The sequence below is a fragment of the Penicillium riverlandense genome (genome assembly GCF_028828495.1).
Source record: "Penicillium riverlandense strain IBT 135883 chromosome Unknown utg000001l_segment0_segment0, whole genome shotgun sequence".
NCBI lineage: Eukaryota > Fungi > Ascomycota > Eurotiomycetes > Eurotiales > Aspergillaceae > Penicillium > Penicillium riverlandense.
In genome coordinates this window covers 2824282-2844788 of record NW_026643194.1, presented here as the reverse complement: position 1 = coordinate 2844788, position 20507 = coordinate 2824282, and the positions used below count along the sequence as shown (strand labels likewise).

Sequence of the window (20507 nt, the reverse complement as noted above, 5' to 3'; positions counted from 1 at the left end):
TAACTAACCCTTCTCATCTCACAAAAGAATGAATGGTCTTTGAATTTCATATTCTGGTTTCCCTTTCCCCCCTCTACCTAACTAGTTGGTTCTCTCACCTCTCCTCTCTTTCTCGCTCTGATCTGGTCTGCTCTCATCTCTTATTCTCTTTCTTCGTGTACTTACGTTCCCTTCACCCCCACACTGCATCCAAATAAACCTTCTAGTGATGGCCATCTAAAATGTCAATAAAGCAGCGATTCCCAAAAAAGTAGTTCTATTCAACGATATGTATCAATAGTGGACCCAGAAAGGGAGGAGGGGCCGGTTCTATGGAGGTGCTCGCCGAAAATGACCCAAAACGGGCAACAAAATCCCGGAAGTCCCCAACCCGACATAGCCAATGGATCCTGAGGGCCGGAGGGAGTCACAATCATGCCAGACAGATTGTAGCAAGCAGATAAATAGCAGAAAAAAGGATAGAGGATAAAAAGTGACAATTGACAAGAAACGAACAAAAGGGGAAACCCAGAACACATACACCGCCTATTCTTCACACATCTTTCAGTGTTTTTTCGTCTTCTCAGGACACTTCTTCCACACTCCGACAATCCAACACAACACATTCCCTGCCCATCACCCCTGATTCTCTCTCTCCACTCTCTCTCTATCTCCGATATTGATCTTCCTCATCTACTGCTGAGCCTGCTGAGCCTGCAGGTAGTTATACGCCGCATAGGCAACGGCACCACCGACCAGGATAACAGCGTAGAGGCCGACACCGAAGCCACCGGAGGACGAAGAGGCGGCGGCTGGGGCAGAGGTAGCGGGGGCGCGGGGTGCAGGGTCGCCGGGCTGTAGCGGGCAGATGTTAGTTAGAAAGCAATGCGCGGGCGGGCGGGCAGATAGGAATAGGAATAGAGGGTGGGTCTGGTCTTACCATGCGCTTGACGGTGCCGACGAGCAGGCCGTCGAGAATCTCCCGCGCCTCGTCGGAGTGGCCGACGTCCTCGAAGGCCTCGGTGCCGTCTTGGCCCGCGACGTCGAGGAGGACCTCCTCACCACCGCTACTTCATGTTAGTCTGGTGTGTATAGCGTGCGGGGATTGTGGGCTGTGCGTAGGTGTGGGTGTTTCTGAGGGGGTGGGGAGAAGGTTCAGGAAGTGAGAGAGTGAGTGGGTGGGGAGGGGTTTATGGGAGAGATCGGGATGGGTTGGGGTAAATGCGCCAAGCGACTCCAGGCCATTGGGACGAAATGAATGTATGAGGAGAGAATGGTGCGGGGCCAGGACGTACGGGTGCTCGTCAACGAAGCTGCCACAGTCGTAGACCTTGTCGTGGACGATCAGGAACAGGTCCTTCTTGGTGTTATGCTGGGCCACCTCCTTGAGGGTGAATTCCTTGTTGTCAGACATGGTGTGGTGTGGGAGGAAAGATCTGGACAGGCCGAAAATAAGTCAGTGGCAGTTCTGCTCGTCTGTTGGACACGTTGGACAGATTTGAATAAATATTACGGGTGGAGAAAGCGATCGATAGGAGAGAAGAAATCGGGAAATCTCGCAAAGTGGCGAGTTGGCTGGGAAGGATAGGGAACGAACTCACTGCGAGGAATGGAACCCGAGGAAGAGGGACAAAGGGAAATATGTGCAAGACGAGAGAGGGGAATGGGCGAGTTGGAAGAAGAAAAAGTAGGGTCGGAGGAGGAAGAAGAAAAGGGAAGAGAATCAATCCCAAGTCCCAGGTACGGGCGGTAGGCGGTGACTCTACGGCATGGGCCAGGTACCAGGGACTTTGGACTTTGCAGAGAGTTCAACCCACCAACTACCGCGAATGCCACCCGGGGAGACGAGGAGGCGCAAGATTAAATTCATGCATACATATCTACTATCTAACCACTCTGTAGCGTTCAGGGTTGTCCCCGCGCGCAACACTCGTCGCAATGGCGAACATTCGCTCTCAGCGAATCAGCGGCTGCTTATTGGGGGCCTCATTTTATCCTCGGCGACACATGTGAGTTATACCGATGCACAAGTCTAGCCGAGAGCCTGGACACCCAAGTTGGAATAATAGACAGGGATCGGGCCTGCAAATAGTTAACCAGGATTACTATCCGATGGATGCACCCATCTTGGATCCCTCTTGCCTCTTCCCCCCATAAACCCCGGACATAACCTCGGGGAAGCCGGCCTCGGGTACGACGGACGGGATCCGCTTTCCCGCAGAGCGGAAGTGATGGAAGTTAAACGGGCGTCTCTATACAGTGGGGTTCATTGTTCGAACACTATACACAGTGAAAATATTAATAACGTTCGTCTCTATCCAATCGTGACATTCGTGGCAATGCATTAAAAAAGAAAAAGGAGCGCTCATTTCGCTGGCACGCGCTCGTAAAAGACAATGTACGCTTGCTCGTTCTGCAGCCGGTCCCGGGCCCGCAGGTCGCGCGGATTGAAGTCGCTCGCCCGCTCATCGTCGAATTTCCGCCAGTTCTGCCGCGCCGCGTCACGCACGAGCGAGATGTAGTGCCCGCTGCCCATCGATGATCCAATGTGTCGGAGCACGGCAAAGGCATCGTACGTGAACGGTGGCGCGGTAGCTCCCATCGTTGTGGAGGCGGGGCTGGTGTCGGCGTCCGAGTCGGTGGTGGCGTTGCCTGGGTAGGAGATGACAAAGTCGTCCATGCGCAGGCCGTGCAGAGGGAACTCGATCGGCGTGTGGATCTTGCGCGCGCTCTGGGTCTTGGACGCGGAGAAGCGCTTAAAGTGGACGACGAGGATCTGGGGCGCTCGGGTGATGATGATCTGCTTGGTGGCTAGCCGCTTGCAGTTGCAGTGAGGACACTTCCACTCCTCGTCGCCGCTCAGCATCTCTTCCTGGCAGTAACTGCGGAGACATTGATAGATATCCCCGGTACCCGTAGGCGGGATCTCCACGCTGATACTGTAAAAGGCCTCGTAGGTGGTCGAGGTTTGACGGCAGGTGGTGCAACGGAGCCGACTGGCATGCTGACCAGCGAACAGGGACGAGATGTAGGATTCTTCCCGGTGACAGTACCGGTCCCATTCGATCTTGGACACCCGCGAGACGGGCATCCGCTCGCGCTGCATCTCCTCAGAGAAAGTCAAGGGCCGGAGCGGTGTTCGCTGCCAGTTGATGTTCAAGTCCTCATGGAGACAATCTACGGCAAAATCAAAGAATTCCTTGGCATCCTGTTGTCGGTCAATAGCCCATTCGCGGTTCAAGCGACCACAGAAGTTCCGAAACGAGGTGGGCATGATGACTTCCACATCATTCTTCCATAGGGACCGAATCAAATTCGCATAAAGGCCCGGCATGACGCCCTGAGAGCCCTTCCAATTCTTCTGCACGTAGTACCGGAACCGATCATCAATGAAAAACTTGCTCAGCATGACTGTGGCACTAAGACACTGTATAGTGGAGTTCATGTAGCACGTAACGCCGAAGTTGGCCAGCCCAGTGCGAGGAAGCTTGAGGCGACTGAGGAGAGATGGGGTGTATAGAGCCGTTCGGGTAGCCGAGGTCTGCCGTTCAAGAGGTGGCTGGATCTGCCGGCCGTCCGACACTCCGCTATAACTGGGACGGGGCACCGCAGGAGGCGGCCGAGATGGAGCTGGGGGGGACGAGTGGGGCGGCATAGTTGGGAACCGGAGCAAGAGCAGGCTGAGACTCTGGGAGCATCATCGACTGCTGGATGTGGTGCGGTTCAGGGAAGCGGCGCAAAAAGTCTTCATAGTTTTGAACAAATGGCGTTGTCGGTTCCTGCTCTGCTGCTTCCTCTTCAGGCTCTTCAGTCAGTTGCTCCTCTTCGATGTAGGTACTAGTGTCGATCTCTTCATTCTTCGATGTTTCCATCCAGGCCGACAATTCTTCGGAGTTGAGTGGGGTGAACTCGCGAAGTCTTCTCTTGCGCACTTCCAAGCTCGAATTGGCACTGGCCATGGTGGGAACTCTTCCAAGTGGGCGGCCTGGCTTAGAGACGGGTTTCTTGGATTGAATAGATCCCATAACAGCCGCAGTAGAGGATGTTGCCAGAGACTGCTGCCCAAGGAGATCGATCCATGCATCCAAACCGCCAAGCAGGAGCGCTGGCGGCCGACCAGCCTTGAGTGGCTTGTACGCGTTGAATTCGTAGAGTGTGTCATGGAGGGCTCGCAAGTGCGGCGCGGATGTTCCAACAGGCGACCCGGCAAGGTAGCTGACCGAGCCGGTGCTCTGGTCGTAGTAGACAACAAGGTCGAACTCGTTGCGCTTCTCAAACAACGCCTGCTCATGCTCTGGAGACACGACCAGTCGCTCCTCAAGCTCCTCCGCCGACACATTCTCCTTCAAAACTACCGGCTCAACGCAGATTATCGATTTGGCATAAACATGGCCGTTGTCGTATTGGTCACGCGGACGAACATCGATCAACAGGACATTGAATTTTCGAAGATAGTCGAGAAGATCGTGGGCGGTGACGGCAGTGTTGTAGGGTAGGTCAGGCGAATTGCTTCGAGTCCCCTGCACCGAGTGAACACCATTAGGGGTGAGCGACCTGTACGGGTTATCTCGACTCGGACTGCCACGTGGAGAGCTCGTGAATTGAGAATATCTTGGGTTGACCGAACGCCCGCTCTCGGTCGAAGTTCTTGGCGGATTTGATGGGAGCTGCGATGACAAAGTAGTTATGGGACTATAAGCCGGATCTGGGGCTCGGGGAAGCATGGTGGTAAGAGGAATTTTCGGAGGCAGAGTCGGCATATTGGTGGAAGAGTTCATGCTGCGAGGTCCCATCGGGCGTCTTGAAGGCGAGCCTGGTGTAGAATCATGCGGCTCCTGGGGCGTATTAGATGAGGCGAGAGAAGGGCCCGGACGTGCGCCTGCACCGGACTCATTCTGGTGAGAAGGCTGAGATGTCCTGAGCTTTGCAAAACGCTGAGCGAGCACGTCTTCTGCGGGACTGGAAAACCGTTTGATCTGCGCTTTGACATCCGGTGTTGGTTGGAACTGCGTCGGGGTCGGCATTCTGGCAGAATCGTTTGCAGGCCCATGATTTTCACGCCCGCTCGGCATGGTAGAAGGTCCCTCTGGAAACCTTGAAGCGACGGCGCCTGCGGGTTGTATGTTGCTGGCCAGGTTGTCCTCGATGATCTCCTTTTTGATCCCATCCATTGTCCCTTGTTTTGTTCGTACCGCCTATATACCAGTGTCAGCCCGTCCTGTTGTCGGGATACTGCTATCGAGATAAACCCATACCATCATCAAATCCGCAAATTGTTTGTACCATCCAGGGCGCTCGGTGACCGTCTGTCGGTAATCAGGATGATGTGGAATGATGTTTACTGTGATTTCGGAGGCTCGAAGGTATTGTACATAGGCCTTGTCAGATTGCTCGGCATCTGCAAGGTTCCTAGCTTGCTGGATCGCGTCGGAGGCGGTGCTCAAAAGGATAGGGAGCTATGAGCCAGCGGGTTAGCAGCCAGACACGCCATATTTGTTTTGCGCAAGGAACATACCGGAGTGGTCTCATTCACATTCAACATAGCAGCCTGGTCCTGTAGGTCTTTGATGTTGGGGAATCGCGGGCGGCGAGATAGTGGCGGGCGGCCGTGGCCATTTGAATAGGGACCCGGTCCGCTGACCTGTGCGCTGGTATGCATGTTGTGCCCCACCGAGTAAGGACGCCTTCCGTCCTTCCACGGTGGCATGTCGGGCGGTGATGGCAAAGCCGCCGCATCAGACGACATGGTCGATCCAGGCAGAGTGGTGGGACTCAACGCATGGTTCAAGGGGGGGGGAGCGAAGGCGATGTGGGGGGGGAACAGGTAAAGCGCAGAACACTGATGCCTGTTGAGAAGTGGGAAGTGGGAAGAAAGGGATGAGGGTATGGTTGAGAGATATGCACGACAGAAAGAGATCCAAGTCTTGCAGGCGCGTGCCTGATGATGAGAGAGAAGCAACAACGAGCGGAGGAGAAAGAGAGTGGTGAAGTTGGAGGAAGCACCAGGTACGGCGGGATGATTGGGCTCTGGGGTATAATGAAACAGGGTGACCGTACGCCTCACCGCCCGAGCCTTATGACGTTCCGCGCCGAGTTCCGTTGCTCAAGCACAGCTCCAATAATCGGTCAATCAGTCAACACCATTATTGTTTCATCCTGTCCTCTTCCGCTTTTCTGACCCGGCTTTTCGCTGAGGTCTGTGATTGTTGTTAATCTTCCTTTGCCTGATCCCATCGGTGATCCTACTGCCGTTTCCCTCTGCCTCCGTCGGTTGAGTGGTTTTCGCTGCCTAACCCTTGTCATGGCGGGCTGGTTCACTTCGGCGTCGCCGCTCGATGAGCAGATCGAGCGCGCGACGTCTTCCTCTCTGTATGTCTAGACTGTTCTTTTGGCCTGGTTCGGGATTTGGATCTAGGCCCCCCCTTTGAGCTCTGTGCTGACCAACACAACAGCGAAGACATCGCCCTCAACCTAGAGATATCCGATCTCGTTCGTTCGAAGAGCGTCCAACCTAAAGATGCGATGAAGTCTTTAAAACGCAGATTAGAGAACCGGAATCCCAATGTACAGATAGCAACGCTCAAGGTAAGCCCTTCCCCCCAAATGGATGATCTCCTCGGAACAGGCGCTGATGAGCTTTCTCCCCATTTACTAGTTGACCGATACATGTGTGAAGAATGGTGGAACACACTTCTTAGCTGAAATCGCCTCACGAGAATTCATGGACAACCTGGTGTCACTACTTAAATCGGAAGGGGCCCCTCTGAACCACGACGTTCAGCAAAAGATACTCGAGCTCATTCAGGATTGGGCTATGGCAGCACAGGGTCGCGTGGATTTGATGTACCTGGGTGAGACGTATCGCAAACTGCAGCGTGAAGGGTTTCACTTCCCACCAAAGACCGAGATGAGCGGCAGCATGCTAGAAAGCAACGCAGTAAGTCCTGATCCGAAGCCCGTTGCGGTGGAAAAGCCTAACCCTCCCAACAGCCTCCAGAATGGATTGACTCAGATGTCTGCATGCGATGCCGAACTCCATTTAGTTTTATGAATCGCAAGCACCACTGCCGGAATTGTGGCAATGTCTTTGACCAGCAATGCTCCAGCAAATCTGCTCCTCTCCCTCACCTCGGAATATTGCAGCCTGTCCGGGTGGATGACGGATGCTATGCCAAGTTAACCTCGAAGCATTTCAGCCCATCGTCAGACCGAACCGCGTTCAAGAACCACTCGATCACTAAGTCCAATGCAATGGAACCACGTGGCGCTAAAGCAGACACTGGCTTTGATGAAGATATGCGCCGAGCACTCCAGATGAGCCTGGAGGAAGCGGAAGGAAGGAATGCCGGTTATGTACCACCTTCAAGCAATGCCCCGGATCCAGCGAAAACCCCAACGGGGCCATCAAATGTGGAGGACGAGGATGCAGATCTCAAGGCTGCGATCGAAGCATCCCTGCGGGACATGGAGCAACACAAACAGAAACATGCGGCTGCATTGAAAAACACAGCTACCACCAGCGCCGCGCCGCTCGATTCCTCTTCAAGCACACCAACCCCGTTGCCGAAGAATCCATACGAGCTTAGCCCTGTCGAGACTGAGAATATTCACCTCTTTTCCGCCTTGGTTGACCGCTTGCAGCATCAGCCACCCGGTACGATCCTCCGAGAGCCGCAAATCCAGGAGCTTTATGAGAGCATCGGCGCCCTTCGGCCAAAATTGGCACGTAGCTATGGAGAGACGATGAGCAAGCATGGTAAGCCTTTCCCTCGTTATGGTTATAGGGTACCGATATTGACAGCTGACTCGCTGCAGATACTTTGCTTGACCTTCATTCCAAACTCTCCACTGTTGTCCGCTACTATGATCGAATGCTGGAGGAGCGCCTTTCCAGTGCCTATTCTCAGCACTCGCTGGGTTATGGCCTTGCCCCTGGTGCTCCTCAGTATCCGAATATGCACACCGGCGTACCTTCTCATGCGCCCGATACTAAATCCGGTGCCGAGAACTTCTACTACGGCAACCCAGCCGATAGCTCTCAACCTTCGGTCCCCGCATACGCACCGCAGCGAGTGAGTAGCCGAGGCTATGAAGGACCACCCAACGGAGTTGCGAGCGCCAGTGGCTATTCCGCTCAACCTCAGCCTGGACCTTCTGCGAATGAAGCGTACGATGCCAGTTGGGGGAACAATCCATATCCTTCGCTAGGCTCGCCTCAGCCCTCCGCCAACAACTCTGCTACCCCGGGCCCAGGAGGGCCAGCTCAGTATTACACGCAGCCCGGCCAAGATCCTCCTCAGGCGCAGACCCCATACCAACCCTCGCCGGTCATGCGGCGGGACTCGCAATATCAACCCAGCGCCCCTCCAACCGCACCGGTTCCCAGTGCACCCGAGCATACGCCTGCAGATTTCGTGCAGTCGCCTGGATATTCGGCAGTCCCTGCTGGGCCACCCGCACCCCATCCCCAGCCGACGGGGCCTTCGTCGCCTCAGTCCTATTACTATCAACAGCCGCCCAGTAGCTCCGCCAGTGCCTATCCACCCATGGCCGCTGGCCACCCCGGGGCATACCACACTCCCGAGACTGTGGGATCACAGGTACCGAGCGCGGCCTATCAACAACCCCAGCCGGCCGCACGGCCCGCGGTGGAGGAGAGCTTAATTGACCTGTAGCGTGATATTTTGATTTTGAATGGCGTTGATGCGCTTCCTGCTGTTCCGCACCATGATACCTCAGAAGTCGCAGATTGTTGAACCCTCGTTTGCTTTGAAAAATGCACTTGGATCTAATCTTATCCCCGTCTGTAGTTGTATCCGCTTCCAGCCCACCGCAGCCCACTTTGGTAATGTTACCGTATTTTTACCCTCCCGTCCGGACTCGGTCCAGATCCACGATGCCACACCTCTTCTTTCTTTCCTCTTTCTCTTCTTTGTATTCACCTGTGGCCACCATCCTCAAGTCACTATCCCGTGTGTCGCTTTTCCGCTCTGCTGCCTGCCGCGCACACTCGTTGTCCTCGCGAACTCGGGAGCTAATCGGTGTAACTCTCCTCCTGCAGGTTGCCGATTACCGTCTTCGCCCCGAAAGAGCATCACTGCTTTTGGCGGGCACCGTCTTCGACCTGCCGGGGGACCTATTGAACCGGTGCCCCTCGGCCAATCTCCTCTCCAAGTTCGATGTCCTGTGAAGTTCACTGATTACCCGCCTGTTGCTCCCCTGGGGGCTTGCAACTTGTCGCCATGCCGACATCTGGTACTTCGTCTCCCGTCAAGCGCCCCGGTCTAGGCCGCCGCGCAGTGTCCTCCTATGCGGTCGTCACGCGCACGGGCAACCACAACGACCTGTCGGAGTCTCACACCACCCTGAAGCCCCCCGTCCATCATAAACCACACCGCACCCACGTCGTCGGTGGCGGTCATCGCAACCACCATCGCAACCACTCCTTCGGCAAGCTGAACAAACTCCAGCGTCTTACGTCGCAGGTCAGTCTCGAGACCACCGGGCGACACCATCAGCGCAAGAAATCCGCCCCCGCGACCCCAGTAGCCAGCCCCAAGGGACACATACATTGGGACGGGGCTCTGGATGACCCCCAGCCGACGCAATCGATGAAGAGAAATTACTCCACCCCTGCGCTCCGGCGGAACACGTCTGGCCTGGCAAAGAAAGCCTTGACAACATCGCGGCCTCACTCCAATTCGGGGAAGAAGAAAACGGTCGGCTTTGAACTGGGCGATGTGGATAACGATGACGCCGAATGGGAGGATACTACTCAGTCGCCCCAGAGCACGCGCCGCAGCTCCGTCGCGCCGTCCGTCCACAGCGTCGATAACACCGCGGTCCTGGTCGACCCTCTTACCTTTGTGAAGCGCCCATACCCTCAGATGCCGCGGGCGACCAGCCTCCCTGAATCCATCACCAGCAAATTAGCCCGAGAAAGTCATGAAGCGGATGAAGACGACTATTCAGATCCCGATTCGGCTGCTGACGAGGCGCACGACGAGTCAGACCCTCACGCAGAACACGGTGATATCGCAAGCCGCCTCCTCAGCCCGTCGCACTCTGCCAAGGCTCCTCCTGCCATGTCATCGATATCGGCCACGGCCAAACCATCGGCCACAGACCCTGCCTCGAGCAGAGAGTCCCTGAACCTGGCTGGCCAGGAAGGCGGCGCCCGACGTACGTTCTCTACATCCAACATAGGGATAGCCAATATGCCCGGAAGCCATCCTCCGGCCACTTCCTCGTCCATCGAAGGTGGTGTCTCGAAATTTATTGTGAATAACAAGTCCGGAATACACTCGACTTCCCGAACCGACTCAGATCCGAACACTCCCTCTTCCTTTCTTCCCCATTACCATCCACAAACGCCCCCATCTCCTTCAAGTCGCAGTCTGAGCAAATCCGCCGTGTCCCCTGCACGGCTACGGGGAGCCGATCCACCTTCACGGACCCAGCAGAAACTTTGGCTTCAACGTACCGCTACTTTGAACAATTCTCCTCCGGAGTCCCACGGCGTGCCCGCACCTGGGTCTCAGTCGACCATGGACCCAGCCTTCATGACACCTGGCCACTCACGACCTGGCTCGGTCGTCACGTTCGACACCAGCCGAGGCGTGGTGAACAGTGGAGGGCGAGTCGGAGGCGCAGTGCACGACAGCGAAGCCAGACACGTCCGCAAAGCGTATGAGAAGACATCTCTGGAGTTGATGGTTGTGCGGCGCTTCCAGTCTCCCACAGGAGACAGCTTTGGTCGGCTGCGCTCGATCGCCCGAACATCCAGGAACTCCGCCGTCACCGGCGCTGGGAGAGTCTCAGGGCTCGGCAAGCCCGTCAAATCGGCCCCGTCATTAACCCTGCTTCAGCATGGGAAACGCCCCAGTCGCCTTAGCTCAAGCCCGGACCCGAAACTCACCAGCCCCAATCCGGCCTCTTCAGAGGAACCAGCAACTAACAGCGAATCCACCGACACAACCCAAGTAGCGAACTCCTCGCACCCATCCCACCGCCTCTTGTCGACATCCGATGAAGCCGCACATGGCCTCTCTGTGGGGGAAAATGACCCCGAAGACGAATTCCAAGTGAGCGAATCCGACATGATGGTTCGCCGCATGTGGGAAACTCGCGAGGTGGCTACCTCCGGCTGATTTTTCTTCTTTCTTTGTGAATAGCAACGTCCTCCGGGACTGGACAGTTTTGTTTTTGGCGTTACTGGGTGGCATGGCTACAGTGTCAGATTGAACATAGCCCCGGGTTTAAACTAAGCATGAACGTTTTGTTTTGTCTTTCATGGTGGGTTGCCCTTTGTTTCTTCTTCGCTTGATTTGCGCTGCACATTCCTTGCGCCCTGGTCGACATAGCAGATATTAGAGTATTGCATTTGGCAATGTTATTAATTTAATTTTCTACATGACAAAAGATGTAAGAGGTAGTTAGCCAGCTGGCTTCGTAATTTCTAGAGTAGAGATGACGCCCTTTCCAAAACCGAGGCCCATGGCTGAAGTATCCAACCGACTCCCTCTAGTTAAGCACGACGCTCCCAGCGCACCGTAGCAGGCTGCATAGGCCGAGAAAAGAGAGACTGCACGGCACAAAAATAATCAGCTTAACCCGACCTAACATACCGATTAATCTTCAACATAAACATACCGAGTAATCCGTCTCCGGCACCCCAACTCTCCCGTCCACATTATAAAATCGGAAATGTCGCACCAGCGTCGCCACGATAACCTCCAGATTCAAGTACGCAAACTTCTCTCCAATGCAGCGGTGTCGGCCCGCCCCGAACGGGAGGTACGGACTGCGAGTCCCTTTCGACACGGCGCCGTAGCCATAGTCGACCGTATCCTCGTTGTCAACATTGTCTCCCTCATTCTGCTCCCCCTCCTCCTTTTCCCACCTACGCGGATCCCACTTCATCGGACTGGGAAAATACTGCTCATCACGCGCTGTGAACCCCGGCGACGAGAGAAGGGTATGCGTCACTGGGACAACAAGCTCTGTCCCCGGCACGGGAAGCGGGTTCTTGACTTTGCGCATGAGCGTGTGGATTGACGAGTGGATGCGTAGCGTCTCTTTGATCACGTTTTTGTGCCTGGGCAGCTTGTCGAGATCCTTGTATTCCAGTGGCGGCAAGGTAGCACCGAGCTGCTGTTTCTGTTCTAGATATAGCTCTTCGGCCACGGCGGGCTGCGAGGCCAGTCGGAGCATGATCCAGCAGCTGATTGCGGACGAGGAGTGCTGGCCTGCCATTAACAGCGTGATCATCATGTGCGCGATTTCTTTGTCCGGGATCGGTGTGCCAGAGCGGTATACACAGTTCATGAGGTTGGAGATCATGTCGTTGGATTGAGTGGGAGACTGAGACTGTTGGTGGTTCCTGCGTCGAGACTGGATAATATCCAGGTAGATAGCCCTCATCTTCGCATGCGCAGCATCCCGCTTGCGGTTATGAGGCAGCGGCGCCCAGGGCAGCATGAAATTAATGGGCGAGAAGCCCAAGTCGAGGTCGTGGTACAGGTCTGCGAAGGATGAGGTGAGCTTTGCGCGCACCTCGTCGCCTTGCAGGGTGCGGCCGGCTGTGAAGATTGTGAGCTCGGCCATGGCTGTGCTTAGGTCGATGGTTCCGCTGGACCCTTTGAACCGGCCGGATGTCTTGATGTATTGTTCCACCTCTTCTTCGATTAGGGGGACGTAGGATTCTAGGGCTGTTTGGCCGAGGCCGAATTTGACGAACTTTTTTTGGCGTTAGTAGGAGTCTTTTCTTGAAGAAGGATAGGCAGAGGGAGAGAGGGAGAATAGTAAACCTTTTTTTGCTCCATCAGCTTCGAATTCGGACAATCATATACCACATCCGACCCAAACACGGGGGTGGTCAACTTGCCATAGACTTCCTCGGCATTGACATCTTTCAGTTTCCCATTGAGAATAAACTCATTTCCTTCAATACCAAGGTATACAGTGACCTTCCTACCCAGCAGGATGAAAGTGAAGATATCGCCATACTAGGTAGTATATAGGTAAGTAAGGATTCAGAGAAGGCCCCTATTCCTTCCTACCCTATCCCATCACCATGACAGTGACGATGACACAAAACAAGACAAGGCATACCTTCTCCCGACAAGCAAAGAAAAACCGATACGGATCCATGCCGTAGCTAACGGTACTCCCAAGAAAAGGAATCCAGTGCCACACAACGGGGGGTTCATTCGCACGGTGGAAGAAGAGTTGATTCAGAACGTTGAGGAAGACTGAGATACACACGAGGGCGGCGGCGTAGCATGCGATCCGCAGGATCTGGCCTGTTACCAGGTATGCGAGGGGATCCATTGTCTTCTGGTTAGGTGTCTTGTTCTTGTTTTTTGAATTGGAAAAAGAAAATGAGAGAACTATGCACGGGGAGACTGCGATGGATGGATTGCTCAAATCAGGTCAGGTCCATTATTCATCTTAGGGTTTGGCTTGCCAGTGTCACGCCATGCTAGGAATCTCGGAAGGGATCCTCCCGACGGGGCAACCTCATCCTTTCTTTCTTTTTATTTTTAGGGGTCCGTGGGAAAGGGATAATATCTTCTAGAGTAGCGTAGGTAGCAGTAGTTCACGTACCCAAAATCTAAAGGAGATAGTGATTCAATCGCCTAAAGAAACGAAATGGTATCCAATCAAGTATGTACTCCGAAAACAAAACTAGGAAACGAATCTCATGTATGTGTGTCGAATTCAATTCCCAAGAATCTAAACAAAATTCTAACACTTGCATAACCCCGAAAAATGTCAATTATCCCGGGAGTTCCTTGATTCGTGCACCGAAACGCCGTGTCTTTCGTCTAACATGACCATTGATATCAAACAACGAAGAGAAGAGAAAACAACCGGGTACTGTCTGACCAGTGTTGATAAGGATAAAAAAGTAGACATAGAATGAAATGAAGATAGGTGAATAATTCAATCCAACTTGGTGCGGAAGGAACTGCTGATGTTGAGCCGAAACTCATTCGAAAGAATGTTCGAACAGGACACAGGAAAATAAGGACCGAAATAAAAGAGACCAGACGTTGATGACGAGAATCAATAACTTGAACAACCCTCCTAACTTCGGCCCTTTGCTTTGCCACGCTGGTTTCGACCGCCACGGCTGGGACTGCTGTTCCCGCCGACACTGCCGGTGTGGTTCCCACTAGGACCCCTCTGTTGCGGCGCTGGCGCAGGAGCCTTCGTCTCTTTCTTGGGGGTAGTATGGTTGCCTTGATCTCCTGGCACATCAGGCGCAGAAATAGAACCAAGATTGCGATTACCTCGTCGCTTGCGCTGACCACCTCCGCCACGGCCGCCACGACCAGCACCACCCCTCCCTGACCGCTCTCGATCCGCATCAGGGTCATCAACAAGTCCCTGGACGCGCTTGCTCTCCTGGTCCCACCACTGCTGGAACTCTTGCTCGGCTTGAATGTCCTGCAGATTGTGTTTTGCAGTGGCAGCCTCGCGGATCTCGTCTTTCTCGCTTTGCTGTTGCATCAAGATGGCTGCGAGGGAGAGACCACTGTAGGATGGGGAGCGAGACCCAGACGCTGTTGGGTGTGGACCTGGGCGAGGAATGTGGCGGATGGACTGGATGGCAGGTTGCGGCGATGGCGCGGCAGGACTGCTGTGCGATGGGGTCGATGGGCCCGGTGGGACAGACTGTTTGGATAAGGAGGAAGGTGAAAGGGTTCCTGAAACCTTCCGGGTCGGTGTCTGGACGGGAATGGACTCGGACTTGGAGCGGGGTGGAGGCGTCCCAGCCACGGTCTGCCGGAGTGTCATGGCTGGCCGCTGTGGTGTTTTTGGAGGCTCGGGGTCCAACGAACTGGGTGTATGTTGGCCCGGAAGAGGGTCGAGCGAGCCTGGACCAGCCGGCGCAGCAGCTGGGGGCAGTTGCCATGGGTTCTGAGACGCTTCTTTCGCCTGTTGCTGTGCGGCTGCTTTCTCCTGAAGCTGTTGCTGCTGCATTTTCTTGCGCTCCTTTTGAGACATCTTCGATGTAAATTTCCCGCTGCTCTCTCGCCGGTTTGCCATCTCCAGAGTAAGGTTCGACACACGAGATGATGTCTCGCTCATGATATTTTTAAGATCTTTCTTGGAGCTTGAGATGGCTGACGATGTCCATGGTGCCGGAGAGAAATCGGACGGTGAGGCCAGAGGTTGCTTCTCGTGCATAGCAATTACCCGAGATGGAGACTGCATGAGCAGCGTGTCTTGCGTGGGAGACATTTGCTCGTCCAACAGGCTCCGATCCCCAAGGGATTCAGCCTCGGGAACGCTTCCTGCCAGCGCCGGAGAATCGGGATAGGACCGGGGCTCAAGCATACTCTCTCCCGGTCTTGGCCCGCGCATGGCCTTTCCCTTGCTCGTATCGCCGGGTGATAGAGCGGCTTCGTCATCCATCTGGAACATCAAGTCCCCGGTAGACTGTTTCGGCTTCAGCATTGGACTGCTTATGAAGCCTAACCCGTCTCTAGGCGCGCTAGCCTTCGCTTTGCGTGCGGAAGATGCCAGGTTGGTCTTTTCGTTTGAGACCAACCGTGGTCGCACATCGTAAGACTCGACTCGACTTAGGCGAGATTGCAGGGTCATCGCGTCAATGCGTCGTTGTTTATCTGCCTCAATCGATCCGACAATCTCTGGATACCTTTCAAAGATGTACTCTTCAGAGTTTCGCCCACGAGAAATTGGGAAGCATGATAGTTGGTTCTCATGGCAGATCATATCCAGCTCACTGAGGAGATCGTCTTCCAAGCCTTCCAGATACCTTTAAGCCATATACGTCAGTTGATGGAAAAACAGGCGTGTGGACTCAGTGACTTACCTGTTCGCAAGCATGTCCTCGAGATTGAGACAGATGTATTCCAGCGCGGCATCTTTGAACTCCGTAACACAGCAAGGAGCGACACAGCTCAGAAAATAACACACATTTCGTGTAGTGACTGCGACTAATTAGATGAAACCCGGATAAATGATCAAAAATGGAACTCACCAAACCGACCCAACATCTTTTGACAAACCTGGGACAGCCGGTCGATCATCAACTCATTGGCCACAAACATCACATCCAATATTAAGTCGACAAAGTCATCAAGATTCTTAGTTCGAACTTCGTCAAACAGGCGCTCTTCCATATCAGCGTATAGGAAACGCAAGACAAAGTCGAATATCGGCTGGTCGATATGTTTGAGGTCGACATGCACACGATCATCTGGGTCTGCTTGGCGCAGCTCTAACCACCTTCCACCCGAGCGGCCATGAAAGATGGCATCGAAAAACGGACATCTCTGGCACACTACCTGGCTATGTACTAGGACACTTCCGCCGTTCAGCTGCACAACCACATCTCCACTGTCGAAGAATGAAGGATCCCCTATGGCATTCGCCATATCGATCTTGAGACTGCTTTCTGGGTCGACCATGAGCCTGGCGGCTCGTTCTAGTGTTGATAGGCCCAGATAGGTAGCAACCCGCATAACCTCTGTGCGAACCTGGCGGTAGCGAGACGCATTCTGAGGCGACTCTCTCGTCTTATGCCAAAAGTCAACGGTCCTGTCAGTGTAAAGGAAAAACACAAGGTTCAAGATTGTCAGGAAATCAAGAGCGTGGAATCGGATCTGGGTTTGGCCGTCTTTTCCATATTCAATGTCAAAGACATCCGGCACGGAGGCGTAGTACGACTGCCGAAACTCCTGGAGCGCTTTTCTGAGAACAAGACTGCGCCCATTCAAGAGGAACTCATGAATAGGGATTCGGGCATCGGAGAGGGAGCTAGTAACCCAAACAGTTCCCTTGGATGGTGCCGAAAGGAATTGACTCTCAATGTCCGATGATAAGAGCATGGCTTGTTTCATGGAGACTGCAGCAGGCAGTGGCTCAGCAGGTCCACCGAGAAGGTCATTCGGGGATATCGACTGCACATCCTTTGGTGTAGGCGTAGTGAATGGTGAGAGAGGCAAAATATCGTCCCAAAGCGTGCTCGGATCCACAAGGATCTGCTCTTTCGTCACGTCACATTCGCGCTGAGCAACGGCATAGGCACCAAAAGCGTTACTGCGCACGGCCACAGCCCTGGACAATCCAGGAATTCGGGCGAACTTGTAGTCCTTCAAAGTACTGTCCTTGGTCTTGGTTCGTTTCTCTTTCCTCCAGGCCGACCCTGATGTGGTACAGATGATGATAGAACCGTCTTGTCCCACGTCGACATCCTGCGCGGCCATATGAGACTTCTTGACAGACCACGACCGGACAGGGGTGGCGAGGGAATTCCGGATCTTGACTGGATTGGTGGTTGACGTCGAAGTTGAAGGGTTCTCCGATTTGTTGACTTCGACGGTGAATACGTCACCGGAGCTGGACAGTGCACAAATGGTGCTGCCACCACCTGCAAGCTTGACAATTCGGTTGACTGAAGTGTCATATCTTGTAGCCATGAAGCTATCTCGGATAAATCTGGAAGTGGCCTCCAGGGGAAACGATAGCTTGGAGTAGCCGTATTGCGAAAATACCCAAACCTCATGGTCCTGAAGGAGCACTGCCGTGGCACGGTCGATGGCCGACACCATCTGGATGGGGCAGTTGAAAAGAGAAGCTCCCACACGCCGAGGAGTGGTCTGAACTTCGAGGGACCGAGCATCGGAATCAACCAGGCCGAGTTGGCCTTCATTTTTACCAAACGTGTACAGTCCGGTGTGGGTGTAGACCACCGAATGAATTGAAGACGCCGCTGCGCCCAGAATGGTTTCCTTCTTGAAGGGATTGAAGATTTGGCGGGGTGTCAACTGCATTGGCACATCATTTCTGTTGTTGGTCCGGGGCAGGCCGTAGCCTAGTTGCCCAAACTTGTTGCTTCCCCAACTGAAGATCTCGCCATACTCGGTGATGGCCAAGCTGTGATCCTGGCCCAAAGCTACTGACATGACCCGCTTATCAGCAAGTCCACCGGTCTCGATACACACAAAGCCAAATTGAGTAGACTCGTCGCCCGTGCCCAGTCGTCCACCTGGGCCAAATCCGCAGATGAATAGATTGGACTCTGGGTCATTGGTGATGATGGCAGTATGGAGTTTAGACATGACAATGTTCTGGAACTTCATAGGCTTGTTCTTGATCAGCGTAGGCAAATCCTTGGAAGAGCCATACTGAACGGTCTCCTCGAGCCCAAAGCGCTCCACGAATTCCTGGTATTCGCGGTAGAAACGTTGCAGAAGATGGCCTGGCCGTTTCAGAGAGATGCGCTCCGGGAACTGTCGGTCGTCCTGGTCACCTAGTCCGAGGCTCAGGTTCTTGTTGCTTCCAAATGTGAAGACTTCGTCCGCGGCCAAGTCTGGGCTTGCTCTTACGACGCCCCGCATCACGAAGCCTTCGTTTTCAGATTCGTCGCCGTAGACCGATGGAACATGGTTGGAAGCAACGTCACTCATGGCATCGGCAAGTATGTTGCTGGAGAGCTTCGCGGTGGAGCTGACCTTGATGTCACGCGATGTGATGGTTGCTCCATAGACATCAAAAGGACTATACCCCTCTCGATCCTTGATCTTGATCAGACCACCACTAGACTGATTCCCTGGTTTGCTGAAGTCTGTTGCGTCGCGGATGTCGCGCGCCATCAATGTTCGCGCAATCGAGGCATTTCCCGCGTAGAGAGCTCGGTGAAGAGCCGTCCATCCGCTCTCCCAATCTTGTGCATAGATGTCCACAAATGGTATGTCCAACAGGGCCCCCGCGAAGTGGGCAGCGGTCGACTTCGATGACGAGGCAATATGATGCAGAAGCGTTCTGCCGTAGTGATCTCGAGCGTTGATCTCGGTCCGTGAGAGGGTCGTGTTTCCGCGCTGCAAGCCTAAACGGTCCGGTGCAGATGTCCCAGGGGATTCATGAACCTTTTTGCTTCTTGGGGGGTTGGGAGACGATGTGATCACCGATCCAGGGCTTCCGGCTTTGAAGGTTGTGGCTACCGACGGAGGACCAGCACCCCCAGTTCGCTGGCTGGCGAAGGTCGCGCTGGCCAGGAACCGCTGGAAGCTCTCGACATCATCCTGGAGGAAATATTCCCACAGCTTGCTGCTCATGTGCCCGGAGTGGTCGACGCGCAGAATCTCCTATCGGACCCGAGCCAGAACGTCGCCGGGACCACAAGGCACCGGCGGGCAAGCTCAGTGGGCGACAAGAGGATTCTGGATCTGAAGAAGAAGGGACTGAAGGCACGTAGACGCGTGGTTTGCAAGTGACTGGCGATTTGGAGGGGTTGGCGCGGGGCGCAAAACTCGATTTGTGCGGGCGGGCGATGACAGCTGGTTGCTTATCGCCGCGCGGGCTTGGGGGTTTCACGGGTGAGATTGGGGTTGGACGAGGACAGTGTCGGAGGGGGGATGGAAAGGCGCAGGTTGTCGAGGATCGAGAGTCGAGGGCGAGATGGGAGGGAAAAGAGAAGAGAAGAAAGAGTGAGAGTGTGTCTGTCTTATCCATGGAATCGCCGACGCACGTTCCCTTGTTCCCCGGGCGCGGATCATCCACACCGGGAGCTCGTGGGAGGATCATAGGCTGGCACTACGGAACTGCGCAACGAACTACGAACTATGGAATGTGGGATGATTTACATCAGCGGGAGTCTGTGTATATTCCGGTCGATGTCTACTGACTCCATCGGCGGTCGTCACTGCGTATATTATGGTCGTGGTTCCTATACTTCCCTCGGATCCGCAATCATAACGAGTCCAAGGAGACATGGGGAACTACCGGGGTGAAGAGCCATTCCTCCTGACTACACCCAGCATGTACTCTAGTTCCTTCTGTCAGATGTACTACCCTCGGCCCATCCATCTGTTGCTGATGTCGGAGTCAAGGGGAACAAACGAATGACGGCGATCAGCTGTTCTTATCGGGTGGCCCGTGCCAATCCTGCCGGTCGGGGGTCGACCTGTGTACTCTCAGGTACCATTGCGAGTGGTCGTGATGCAGGAGTACGGGTGGTGACCAGTGGTGGTGCAACGGGGACGGGGAGAGAAAAAGCAAAGAATAATTAATCTACGAGGGAAGGAAGGTATGGAGAGGAAAGAAAGCCGTGTTGTGGCTGACCGAACACTCGAGACCTATCGAGTCACCGGGTGCGTCACAGACCAGTATCTCTCCATCACTCACCCTCACACTCACTTCCCCCTTCTCTTCTTCTCTTCACTCTCCCTTATCTCCCGTCTCTACCACTCCCACCCTCCAACAAACACCCCTGCTCATGCTCTACTCCCTTTAAAGATCCCTAGACAACCATCCCCTCCCCACGGTTGCCTTGCCTTCAGCCCGGATCGAGATCCAGTCCATGCGGAGAAGCTCTAGACCGCAGGCTCCAAAGGTCCCAGCTGGCTGAGCCCCATCCCATACGATGGTCCCGGCCTCTATTGTTGTCTTCTCGCGCTAGCGTCTCGTCAAGGCCTCCCCATTTTCGTTTTGGTTTTGTTAGCATGGCCGTCCGCATCGGTCCCTTCGTCGTCCCGTTGCGCTCCTGATAA

At 54.4% G+C, this 20507-nt stretch overlaps 8 protein-coding genes across 8 annotated transcripts; 3 read left to right on the top strand and 5 right to left on the bottom strand.

Moving 5' to 3' along the window:
• Positions 1–672: 672 nt before the first annotated feature.
• On the bottom strand, positions 673–1393 carry N7474_001157 (cytochrome b5-like heme/steroid binding domain-containing protein; the record flags this gene model as incomplete). The annotated part of the gene is made up of 3 exons (XM_057192572.1): positions 673–834; positions 920–1046; positions 1275–1393. 3 exons carry the CDS (start codon positions 1391–1393, stop codon positions 673–675), a joined length of 408 nt encoding a protein of 135 aa, XP_057057525.1.
• A 951-nt stretch (positions 1394–2344) lies between these two features.
• Positions 2345–3388, bottom strand: N7474_001156 (ubiquitin carboxyl-terminal hydrolase family protein; the record flags this gene model as incomplete). Its single annotated transcript, XM_057192571.1, has 1 exon — positions 2345–3388. One exon carries the CDS (start codon positions 3386–3388, stop codon positions 2345–2347), a length of 1044 nt encoding a protein of 347 aa, XP_057057524.1.
• Positions 3389–3566: 178 nt separating this feature from the next.
• On the bottom strand, positions 3567–5725 carry N7474_001155 (uncharacterized protein; the record flags this gene model as incomplete). The annotated part of the gene is made up of 3 exons (XM_057192570.1): positions 3567–5174; positions 5235–5435; positions 5495–5725. The coding sequence occupies 3 exons, from the start codon at positions 5723–5725 to the stop codon at positions 3567–3569; spliced, it is 2040 nt and encodes a 679-aa protein (XP_057057523.1).
• Positions 5726–6280: 555 nt separating this feature from the next.
• On the top strand, positions 6281–8654 carry vps27 (ESCRT-0 subunit protein VPS27; the record flags this gene model as incomplete). Its single annotated transcript, XM_057192569.1, has 5 exons — positions 6281–6348; positions 6432–6564; positions 6635–6916; positions 6970–7735; positions 7795–8654. 5 exons carry the CDS (start codon positions 6281–6283, stop codon positions 8652–8654), a joined length of 2109 nt encoding a protein of 702 aa, XP_057057522.1.
• A 221-nt stretch (positions 8655–8875) lies between these two features.
• On the top strand, positions 8876–9169 carry N7474_001153 (uncharacterized protein; the record flags this gene model as incomplete). The annotated part of the gene is made up of 1 exon (XM_057192568.1): positions 8876–9169. The coding sequence occupies one exon, from the start codon at positions 8876–8878 to the stop codon at positions 9167–9169; it is 294 nt and encodes a 97-aa protein (XP_057057521.1).
• A 52-nt stretch (positions 9170–9221) lies between these two features.
• N7474_001152 (uncharacterized protein) lies at positions 9222–11129 on the top strand (the record flags this gene model as incomplete). The annotated part of the gene is made up of 1 exon (XM_057192567.1): positions 9222–11129. The coding sequence occupies one exon, from the start codon at positions 9222–9224 to the stop codon at positions 11127–11129; it is 1908 nt and encodes a 635-aa protein (XP_057057520.1).
• Positions 11130–11506: 377 nt separating this feature from the next.
• On the bottom strand, positions 11507–13311 carry N7474_001151 (cytochrome P450; the record flags this gene model as incomplete). Its single annotated transcript, XM_057192566.1, has 4 exons — positions 11507–11563; positions 11632–12717; positions 12789–12986; positions 13093–13311. The coding sequence occupies 4 exons, from the start codon at positions 13309–13311 to the stop codon at positions 11507–11509; spliced, it is 1560 nt and encodes a 519-aa protein (XP_057057519.1).
• A 759-nt stretch (positions 13312–14070) lies between these two features.
• N7474_001150 (BTB domain and ankyrin repeat protein) lies at positions 14071–19073 on the bottom strand (the record flags this gene model as incomplete). Its single annotated transcript, XM_057192565.1, has 3 exons — positions 14071–15769; positions 15827–15944; positions 15995–19073. 3 exons carry the CDS (start codon positions 19071–19073, stop codon positions 14071–14073), a joined length of 4896 nt encoding a protein of 1631 aa, XP_057057518.1.
• Positions 19074–20507: the final 1434 nt, after the last annotated feature.